This window comes from Lemur catta, chromosome 1 (assembly GCF_020740605.2).
Source record: "Lemur catta isolate mLemCat1 chromosome 1, mLemCat1.pri, whole genome shotgun sequence".
Lineage (NCBI taxonomy): Eukaryota > Metazoa > Chordata > Mammalia > Primates > Lemuridae > Lemur > Lemur catta.
The window spans coordinates 222,934,708-222,946,834 of NC_059128.1; the positions used below are offsets into that span (position 1 = coordinate 222,934,708).

Sequence of the window (12,127 nt, forward strand, 5' to 3'; positions counted from 1 at the left end):
TTTACCTCTCAAGGATTGTTTCTATTAATTACAAAATGATGGCTTGGATTAGCGAAGGGTTAATATTTGTTTCAGCTACAAAATTTCATTAGGACTCTATAATATTTGGTTAGAAAGTGCAAAGATGACAGCTCGTCTATTTGGAAGCATGCTAGAAATAAAAACAAAAGAAAATATCATTTGCAATATTCAGGTAAGTGATGTGTATTCCTCTCCCCACCCCCAGGCCTTTTGGGTTTGGTATATAAAATTTTGATCACTTAAAATAGCTGCAATTTGTGATTAGAACAATTATCTGCTGGAGGGGTAAGCAGATATAAATGAAATACAGGGAACTCACCTCCTCTCATATATTCTAAAAACAAGAATTGATGCCTGGCACAATGTAAGAATTTTTAATCACTACCCATTTGGGATGTTTTCAACTAATCAGTTATTTAGGGAATACTTTTAAAGTGTTATTCTTTACTTTGTGTTAAAAGTGGAATTAAGCCAGGCACGGTATTGTGCACCTATAGTCCCAGTTGCTTGGGAGGTTCAGGTGAGAGGGTTGCATGAACCCAGGAGTTGGAGGTCCAGACTGGGCAACACAGCAAGACCCTATCTCTTTAAAAAAAGTTGCATTAGGCATGATTAAAATGTTCTAATCAGAAGTCTATAGAATTTTATATGGCAATATCCTCAAACACAACAGTTCTGACTGAAATCAAATACTTGATAATTCTTCCCTCTCTTTTCTATCTTCTCTCTAAACAGAAAGGGGTGGTGGTTATTTTAGCATCTGGGTCATGGTCTGATAGCCTTAGTGGCTAGTTTCCAATCATCTTCCAGAATTCTGCCTTCCTTCTATTTCACTTTTATTTAAGAGGAATGACAGAGTTAATTGGAACTAAACCTGGCTTTCATGGGTTTTCTTTAGCAAGTTCCTTAGTTCCTCCAGTTCTTGCTGCTAAATGAAAAGGGTGGTTATAAAGGGAGATGACTTGAAGATGACTGAAGACAGATGTTACATTTGAGGGGTTTCTTACTTCCCTAGTCTCACAGTCTAGGGTCTTAGAAGATGCAGGCAGTACTGGAATCCTCCTCTAGGACCGAGGTGAGAGAACGCATAGCCTCGCTCCTACTAAGTGGGAGGGCGAGGCACATGGTGTGTGCCAGTGTGTGATCCTCGCACACGCGTGGGATGACTGGAATTAGGTGCTGACCAGCTTTCCTTAAACATACTTTACACCCTGGCCAACTGCAGCTGCCTTGCACTCTGTCTAGAAAAAGACAAATGAAATCCATATTTAGCAGACAACGAAGATACAATTTCAAGTGAGGAAAAAAGGAGAGAGGGCTGGAGGAAGCTGAGGATGATAAAGGTAAAAGTATTATAACATTCTTGACTTTTTGGGAGAATGTTTGGTCTTTCTGTGGGAGGGAATACTCCCACTGCAGCATATCTTATGTCATAGTGAAATGTGTGTCTGAGAGCTGTCCAATGAGTAACTGTTATAATACTTTTTAAAAAGCTATCATCCGCAGAAAGAAAACAGGTACTGGCAAAATGCTGCCCCCTCAAATATGTTGACTCCACATAGAACTTATCATTTTACAATCTAAACTGAAATACAAGGATGTAATTCAGAAATCACTCAACAGATTTGAAGGTTTCAATGTTATAAATTGTTTTCCAAACAAAGGTCATTTAATACGATCTAACCCTGGTAAATAATAGTTGGCTCTAGACTTTACATCTCGTGCCACCATATGTAGGCAGAAGACACTGTATGTTCTGTGCGATTTGTCGTTTTGCTTTTCACAAAGTGCTAAATTCTAATGAAATTACACTTTTCATACAATATTTACTGCAACTATATTAAACGTTTAGTCACCCTTAATATAATTATTTAAGGGCCTAGCAGATGAAATTGTTTTTCACAGAAACAAGGGTAAGTTGAGAGGGACACACAGTCACCGTGCTCTGCAGTCACTGGAAAGCACTTGATCACCGTAAGAAAGATGGCCAAAGGCTTCCGACCTGATTAAAAATAAGGAGTCATATAAGAAATGGCTTTATTAGAAAAAAATGTAGTGTACACGTGGCTAATTTCTATCATCAATATACCTCTTGGCTATTTTATAATTAAAATCCGATACAGGGTTTGAACTTCTTTAGAAGTTAGTGGCATTTATTCCTATTCTGATATGTGACTTAGGGCAGGGGTTATTTTCTTGTGATAGAAACCCTTTTTTTCTTTTCATAATTACAAGTAATCAGTAGTTTAGCACTGGCACAAAACACAGAGGGCATTACTTAGGTAGTGCTTTACGTGCAAGACGTCATACTTCCAGTCCCAGAATCAGGCACAGATATGCCACTTGTAGAGTTTTAAAATCCCCTATCACCACTCAAGTCCCCCATTATTATTACCTAGTGGTAATTAAATTAATGTGGTAATCTGTAACCTAACAAAACCTCTGAATGAAGTTTCTTTCTTCTCCTTTTTTTCCCGTTAGATGTGCAACTCCAAGCAAATGTGCAGTGTGCAGCATTGATTTCCAGCCTCTTTTTAAACTCCTTCAAGTCTGTGCTATTAAACTGAGACAACCACATCAAGATAGAGTCTGTCATAGGATTCCCTGAAGCACAGAATGAGGAGGAGACTGAGCAAACACGACCCGGGAAGGCACCAGTTGAACCAAGACAACTCTGCAAGACAAAAACATGCAGTTTTAAACATTCATGTAGCACCCGCAGAACACCACCTGTATGCCAGAAGGAATCTGCTCTGCATTCAAAAGCACTTATAATAAATGCGCCCTGCAGGGCCTAGAAACTGGCTTTCAATAAACAGCAACAATCTGGAAACTAAGTGATGTGTGTAATATATTACAGGGCCTCCACGTGGAATATTTTTAGTCAATATAGTTAATAATTTTTCATCAATTTAATCCACCTTGACTTCGGCTCCAAAATAAATCTATTATTTCAAACAAAAAAATTGATCACCTTTTCCTGTTAGTTTGTTAATTATTTTTTAAATGTCCTCTATCACCATCACTCTCGCCCTGTTTAGATATCTAATAGATCAAAAAGACACATAAGAAAATCACCTGGATTTTGAGATAACACTTTTATATGTTTTGGATAGAAATATCTATTTCTTAGCAAAAACATTAAGTAGAAATTATTGTAAAACAGATTAGAAAATACATACAAAAATAAAATAAAACATAAAAAAAGTCAATCATACCTCTACCCCCTGAGAGACCACTGTGAATACTTCAGCTTATTTCTTTCTAGTCTTTTTTCCCACTAGCATGAATAGTTATACATGATACCAATTACTGGAAAACCTATAGGAATCATCTAAACAGGCAATTCTGTTGTTATTTGATTTAATGTATTCAGAATACACTTCTTCAAAAATGTTCTCATGAATTCAGGACTCTCCAACAGGACAATCCTGGGCCACTTGCTACCAACACACAGCGTCCAACTGTGGCCGCCTCTACCTGCTCTCTCAAGCTCCAGGGACCCTCGAGCTGTGCATCTGCTCAGCCATCCTCTACCCCAGTCCTGTCCTCCAGTCAACCCGCAGGCTTTGAAGTGAATAGCCCCTTGGCATAAAAAGGTTGGTGGAGGTGGTAGGGACAACTTCTCTAGTTTAATATCCATTGAGCAGTTTCAATAAAACAAACAAACAAAAAAACCAGACAAAAGAAGGAAACAAGTTCCCTGGTGCCTTTTTATCCTTGTCACTACTACGGGTTTTTAAGTTTTCCTTTGTACATCTACAAAATGCTAATACTGCCTTAATCTTCAAAAGTCATCCTAAAGATTTCCACATTGCTGCTTTAGTTTAATCCATAATTCATATGGCTAAAGAGCAATTTATGCTCAGAAATGGAAATCAGAAAACCAACCAGGAAGAAAAGGTGCTGTAATACCTTTTTTCTGTAATATGGTCACAAAAGCAGCCTCCCCACCTCTCAATTACTACATCTTACAAGTCAGACATGCTATTCTATAGTATGTAGCAAAGATATACATTTCAGTGATATTTTTATGCAAAGCTGTTTTCTGTGCTTTGCTTGGACTGAAGCTATGACCTCTGGGATCTTGTCTTTATTGATATTCCTTGAAATGACACACTAGGCATTTTCTGCTTTTATATTAACCATATAACCCCTGGATTTCTGATAATTTTATTAGGCAAAAATTAGCAGTAAAAAAATAAGAAAAAAAGCAGTAAAATACAGACAATAGTACACTGTTTGTTTTAAAAAAGAGCACTTTGACTTTAAGGCCAAATTTGAAGCAATAGATAAAAGGAAGTATGGTACCTGACAACATGGTTTATAACAATGACATTTTCTAAATCTTAGAGACTATTTTATGGGGAGCTAGAGCAACACACATGTAGCAGTAATCAACTTGTCCTTGTTCTCCTTAAACTGAGAAATTTGTGAAATATTGCCAAAACAGACCTTTTATTTCAGAGTTATTATTAGAGTTGTAAAATTATTCCTTCTACCTGGGTTCTGATGAAATCTCTAAAAATGCCCCATAATTGCTCTTCAGTGTCACAATTTGTTGATTAGTTTTTACTGCGTGCCTCTCTCTGAAAAGTCAAGTCCACTCTCAGTAAATTCACTCGGCTCAATCAACTGCACGTGTTCTTTGAAATTATTTGCTTCTTCAGAAAGCAAAAGTTCAGAGACAGGGAAACCTCTATATTTTCCGGCTGAAACCATTCACATAAAACACAGCTTAGGTGCTCTAATAAGCAGGAAATGGCTCGCTTAAAAATCTAAATTGACTTAGCAGTGGCAAAGTCAATAGCTGTCCTTTCTGAGTCTGATGTCACATGACACAGATGAAAAGAATCAAGATCCAGTGCAATTTTCGTATTCTTATCCTTTGTCTCTCTTAAAGTGAGTACAGTTTTCTAACATTCCTTCCCTTTGCCTTTCACTGGAGGAAATATCAATCCACACTTGAAGGGAGGGCTCCACAATCCACCCCATACTTCTGCTGTTCTCTACTGTCTACTGCGCGCAGTGGGAGTACTCTCTTAGGCAATTTGCAGTGTAGACAGGGGCTCTATTTCACTCAATGAAGTGGGCTCTGCACCAAATGGTGATGCTGTCGGGACTGCACAGACGGGGATTTTGCTTATCCTCTTATCTTTTTCCTCCAGAAGCACTGTTATACTTTTCACCTCATCTTTCCCTTCAATGACACCACGTTTTCAGTTTCTACCACCTAGAAGTACTTGTCTGTTTCCAGCTACCACTCTCCAGAACCAACTTTCTACTTTCTCTTACGGTAATTTAACAAGATCATCTCCATTCTCAGTCAAGGAGAGGGGATGGCTGACACCACGATTCTCCAGGTTGATGCCCTGCTCCCTTCATTCCACATTAAATTACCCAGTAGATCTTAAAAACTACATCGTTCTATTTACTTCTTAGATATAAAATTACTCTTCACTAATCCACACTGAACCTGCTCTTTGTTTTCCTAGTAACCATTAGTCAATACCTCCCACCTCAGCAAGGCCCCCGCTACCCCCCTCCCTTTTTTTTTAAGAGACAGGGTCTTGCTCTGTTGCCCAGGCTAGAGTACAGTGGCACAATCATAGCTCACTGAAGTCTTGAACTGCTGGGCTCAAGAAATCTTCCTGCCTCAGCCTCCCTAGTAACTGGGACTATGGGGCACATACCAACATGCCTGGCTATTTAAAACATTTTTTTGTAGAGACAGAGTCTCACTATGTTGCCCAGGCTGGTCCTGAACTCCTGGACTCAAGTGATCCTCCCACCTTGGCCTCCCAAAGTGCTAGGATCATAGTGAGCCACCGCGCCTCGCCCCTGAATCTTTTGAACACCAATGCAGCCTCAAATTCATGGTCAGCCACTTTGAAATGAAAGAACTGAGGTATAAATCATGCTTTTAGCCAAAATCTGCTGCAAAGCTCTAGAACAAAAAATAACAGATAATATAAACTTCAGAATATAAAATATGTTACAGAGCACATAAAGGATACAACAGCATTCTCAAATTGATTTTTTATGAAGTTATTAGCATAAAGCATCACTGTGCTACCTTAACTCACTGAGATTCTCAAAGCAAACATAGGAAGCAACTCAGATTTATAAATATGCTTATATCAAGGAACAAGTAACAACTTGTCTTTTGGAAGTAACCTTGAAAAATCTAAGTCAGAAAAACCTGGAGACACTTCTGACATGGTTCCAGGTACTCGAAGCAGAATTAAAACAGGGTGTGGAGCCCTGGTGACCTAGGGCTCCAAATAAGCCAGTGATGTTTGTTATAGGAGCCTGAATGACATTCACCCTCAATGACAGCAATGGCCCTAATGCGCAAGCAAAAGACCAGTGAAGCCTATCTTGCTAGGCAAGGCATTCTAATGTGGTCATTTTGGGGTTAGTCTGTATAGCCCAGAAAAATTATCTGATAAAGTCACCTATTAGATAGCACATTGGGGAGGGTGGGGAACCTTAGTTAGCAAATTTAGTACTTCCTTGAGAAGTAACTTAACAAACCACAGATCTTTATGATGATTAAAAATCAGGCCTTCTTATCATGTAACTAATAGTTGAATTTTGACAAATAACCTGCTGGGTTTTTAAAATTACTGAATTATGACATTTGAACACTTTAACGTAAGAGAATTCAACTTATCATTTAAAATGTTTAGAGTACGAGGCTGCAGAACTGAAAGTTATTTTTAGGAAACAGCTTTACAGAATTTTCTGATTTGCAATTTAAGTATTATCATATCTTAGTCCATAAAGAATATGGATCTCTGTTGCAGGACTTTTAGGGCAAAATCAATTAATCATATGTGAAAAGAATTTCAACACAGATTTCATGGTTCTAGTAACTTTAGCCTTAGAGAGATATAGTGTATGTTTGTGTGTATTCATTACACACACCCACAAATCAACATATAAAAGTATTTCCTTAAAAATAGAATCCTAGATTTTTAAATTCATAATATCAATGAGCTAATTATCTGGAAGAAAACAAACATACTGCCAGCTATGCCCTGGACTAGGCTCTTCCATATATATCTTCTCATAAACTGTCTAAAATGCCAAAATTTAATGAGAATTTTTTCCTAAAAATCATCTTGGTGGATTAATTATTAGCTAAAGTTCCATTTTTTTTCACAACAGTCACTGAGTTTAAGTAGAAACTTTAACATATATACAGACATGTATGTGAACATGTGATCAGAAACCAACCAAAAAGAGGGAAGCTTTTTCCCCCCAGCTAGATAAATACTTGATTACATCAGTGAGATAAAAATTGGCAGAAATGGTGCTAAGTGCTTCTGCTGCCTATGCCAAAGAAATAAAAATATCTGCTTCTATCTGGTCACTATGAATTTGCAAAATGAGTGTGCACTGACTCATGGCAGTTCCAGTTAATTCACACCAGACACCAATCTCTGTTGAACAAATCAAAACTGCAGCCAGACTTAGGAGAATGACAGATACTCTACTGGCCATGCAAAATGAGGCTGAGCTCTTCCGTAGAAAGATAGTTTAGGGTAGTTAACTGTTACTCGTATCTTCCCTGTCTTAAACAGATCAATAGATACGTGTTTGTTATACACTAGAGACCATAAGTAAGACGTTTATTGAGGGATAACATTATCTGGAATCTACTGTTGTTTTTAAATACTGGGAAGACAAAACTCTATTTCTAGTTGAAAGGAAAAACCACGCTCTGCTAGGCTGCATGGACCCCTTTGCAAAGCTATGCCCATTGACAGGAAAACTGTTCCCATCATCCCAGAGGACATCACAGCCATCTCTGGTGTTTTACCAGGCAAAGAGAGGCAACAGGCTACTTAGTTTCAATTGTCACACAGCTGAAGTGAATTAAAGCTGATATGTAATCATCGTTAGACAATTCTGTTTAGAAAACGATTCCGAAGCAAAGACCTTTCTCTAACACCTGGTGGTGGCGCTTTTCCCTAACAGAAACACGTGTTTCCAGGAGGACAGTAAGGAGGGCTCTTCTGATTTCTTTCTTATATGATAAACCAAGCTTGGATCAGGTTTAGCACAGTTAAAACCTACTTTACCTGCACTGCTGATTGATAGAAACAATCTAGTTGATTGTTAATGATATTAAGAAATTCATCTATCACTGGGACACTTTTTGCTGTTAGGTGCAAGTGCTGTCTCAGAAGCTGTCCACAAACCCAGGCATGATTCTGTCTCACTGGCTTTGAAAGTTTTGAAAAAATTTTTTCCAGTTAAGGAAGTTAGCATGGTTATTATTTCAATTATAAGCCTGTCAGAAAGATTCCTATAAATAATCTGGCCTCTTGGAGTGTCACATTTTAGAGCATTTCCTACACTGGGTGACTTCTTCTCATTCATCCCTCAGGCTTTAAACTCTATATTTACCTCTGACATTAATTTGCACCCTATGTTAAGATAGTAGATTCTAAGTAGTTTTTAAAAAGCAATAGACCAGTGGTTCTCAATGAGAATCTGCATGGTAGAATCACCTGGTGAGATGAAGGGCGGGGGAGGGAAGATTTAAAAAACACAAATGCTGGGCCCCAGCCCAGGTTAATTAATTCAGAGACTCTAGGGTGTGGGGTGAGGGTACACTAGGGCTAGAATGCATTTCAAGAAAAACAGTTGAGGATATTTTCCTTTACTGGCAGTGAAAGCACACATAATTTGCCTTAGTAAGAATGCTCCATATAAATTTCCTATATGTCAGAGCCACAAACTTCTCTCATAACACATTTAGATAGTGAATAAACAGATCAAATTTCTTACCTGTATGATAAAACGTGAGAAAAAATAAAAGTACTCCCATGAACATATTACTTAAAAAAGTGACAACTCCACAAGTAATTCCTTCTGGAACTGGGTAGACAGTTTCCACAAAAAGCTCAAAAAATATAGGTACGCTGCTATTCAAGAACACTCCCAGGAGAATACAGGAGGCGTACAATGTCACTAAAATAAAAACATAAACATTTAGTTTCACAGTAGCAGCAGTGAGTCATATCAGATAGAGCTTCTGGGTGTTCCCCTTCATAAGTATTGACTCTGGAATTTCATCTCTTTTCAAGAGTAGTCAATAAAGTTTGACAAAGCATCATACATCTGTCAGTTCTTTGCTCAGGTTTTCTGGAATAGATACCAAAAGATTTCATTGCTGGATGATGACCAGTTTATTTGCTTTACCTTTCTGGTGGATTATTCCAAAGCACAAAAACAATTTATCATTATAAATATCATTAAAATGATTCTTCCCCTATTTGGTCACACTCCCAGCAAATAGAGGGATAAATAAAACACAGCAACTTAATTCAAAATCTAGACTTATTCTATAATTTTAAAGAGAATTTAAAATCTAAGAATAATAGTAAGAAACATTATATGTTACTGAAAACTACATATTTACAGAGATCAGTTAATAACTGCTTTCAAGCACAAAACAGACCTTATTCAGTATGTAACTCCTGGAGAAACACAATAGAGTAAGTCTTCAACTTTGGAATGAGTTTTGTGTCAATGGTTTAAAAAAGAAAAAGTAACATTTTTGGAACACTGAAAAAAATTTTACCCAGAAATGTATAAAACTGGTTAGGATCTCAGATTAACCCATAAAAAAACCATTAACACTATTCTGTCTCAAAATCTGCTGAATAAGGATGTTGTTCTTATAAATATGTTTAGGGAACTATACCTCACTCCAAATAATTTTATCATTACTACTACTGTCTGCCTACAAAACCTCAATAATTTTGAGGATGAAAACAGAACCAAGGAGGAAAAAATGATACCCTATTTAGAAACCTAAAACATATCCTTACATCCTAGGAAGTATATCATATCCACTGATAATAATGAGAATTTACTCTAAGTTTAAGGTTACCAGGAGAGTATTTTTAATAAAAACATTTAAGAAAAAAAGTTCTGTACAGGAACTGCAGAAAGTAAGAGTTACGCTAAATCTGTTATGTATTATTCATGCATTCACAGAACATATCAAATTACCTGAATTTACCATAACTGACTGCAATCATTAACAGTCCATGACATTGTCGAAGGGGTAAAAAAAATAATAGTATCCACTGATTTCTAATAGAATTTCTCTAATTAACCTCCACTCCCACTCTTCTCTCCAATTACACTAGTCTTTCAGGATTATAAAATATTTAGTATATTCTAACAATGTAACAGCTGGTAATTACTTTGACTTTTTCTTTAAATAGAAGACAGATAATGAAAATAAAGAGCAAAAGAATTAGTGAATAAAGAACATACTGCTGGCTAATGCAGTGACCAAATTATTCACACAATTACATGGGAAACATCTGGAACAATAAATACCATTTAAAACATGACAATTTTCAAGAGATTCTTAAAAACAAAACACAATCTAATACCTTGTGCTCATGATATATTTGCTAGATGTAGATCACATAAACCAATCAACATTTTCTCCTCACACATGACTCATCAGCGATATGTTAGGAAATCTAGGGATGGAATACCACTGGTAGCTTTTACAGAGTATTGTATTTCCAAAACACTTTATAGTAATTTATTATCAGTCAGTGGTAATTAGAGCAGAGAAGACCATTGACCCAAACACAGATGAGCCTAGGAGTTTAAAACAAGAAAATATTGAAATAAATGACAGGAAAAATCAAGCTCTTAAGGACCAGCAAGCACTACTTCTGAGTAAAGACTCACAAACTATTGATGGAATTCACTCTTTTTAGGAAACATGTTTAGAAATAATCCTTTCTACATTTTTATTTCTGGAGGAAATATACCCCTACATGTAATTTGTAATCAGGTAAATTAAAATATAATAATTGAAAAATAATCATAATCCGTAATAGAATAACTGTAAGTGGGAAAAGAAACAATATAATAATAAGGACATACTTAAAAGGAACTATCAGTATGGAGTCTTGAAAAGAGACATTCGATTTGACTGATTTGTATTACACATGGTACAAAGAGACATGGAATGTGTCAGAAGAGCCCAGTCTGGTAAAGAAGGCGGCCCTGTCTGAAAACCCTTCAAGACCACATGAAACTCCCTTGGCCCTCATGTCATGCTCATTAAGAATCTCTGAATTTTGGTTTCCTAGATATCTAAATTCTGGGAGGAACATGGAAGAACAGGTGTAAATAACTGTCATTGGAAAGATAAACTTTCTACTGTGGTTAAACATTGTTGATGGAACTGTAAATAGCTCATCTTCTGTCAAGTAATTTAGAAATGTCTATCAAAATAAATAAGGTAATTACTCTTTGACCTAGCAATTCCACTTCTAGGAATTTATCCTATAACTGTGTGGGTACAGGTATACAAAACACTCACTGAAAAACTGTTTGTAGTATGAAAAAATTAAAAGCAATAAATGTCCATGAATAGGGGGTGGATTGGTTAAAAATTTATAAAACATCAAAACAAAGCCATATTATACAACCATTAAAAACGAGGTGGCTCTGTATGTACTAATATACATAAGTGAATAAGTAAGGTGCTGAAAAGTATGTTATATTAGAAAAAAAGGATACACATACATTATCTGTAAGTATATAGAATTCTCTGGGAAAATACAGAAGAAATTGGCAATCGACTTGCCTTTAGAGAGGGAAACTGGGGGCCACAGGAGAGTAGAAACTTTTCACTGCATACTCTTTTTCTACCATCTGAATTTTTTACTATGTGTATATCTTACCTATTTAACAAAATGAATAGACAAATTTCATTGCAAAGCTAATGAGTTGGTAGCTGATACAACTCCATGTGACTTTGTTGGCTCACTGATTCAGAAATGGTTATCACCAGATGAGCTGACCCAAAGAGCTGATGTCTACACCCAGGAGCCATATAACTCAGCCTTGGTGCAGGATCCTTGACATAAATACTCTCTCTTCATTTCTTAAAATTCCTCTTATATGCAGGATAAATGGGCTACTATATGTAGTAATCAAAAATCAAGTATTTTCATTCAGTTGCCTCAATCTTGGTGTTTGCTTCTTGTATTACTATAAAAGTGATGACCAAGAGTTTTTTTTTTTACACTGGATGGATATGATGAAATCA

At 36.6% G+C, this 12,127-nt stretch overlaps 1 protein-coding gene across 1 annotated transcript in view; it reads right to left on the reverse strand.

Annotated features, from left to right (window-relative positions):
- Window positions 1-2,041: 2,041 nt before the first annotated feature.
- The window catches only part of SLC49A4 (solute carrier family 49 member 4), a 70,175-nt gene continuing 60,089 nt past the window's right edge, over window positions 2,042-12,127 (reverse strand). The window contains exons 8-9 of the mRNA XM_045540136.1: window positions 8,824-9,006; window positions 2,042-2,695 (exon numbers count right to left, since the gene is read on the reverse strand). Coding sequence (XP_045396092.1) covers window positions 2,580-2,695; window positions 8,824-9,006 — 299 coding nt within the window. The 3' untranslated portion in view covers window positions 2,042-2,579. The remainder of the gene's footprint in view (window positions 2,696-8,823; window positions 9,007-12,127) is intronic.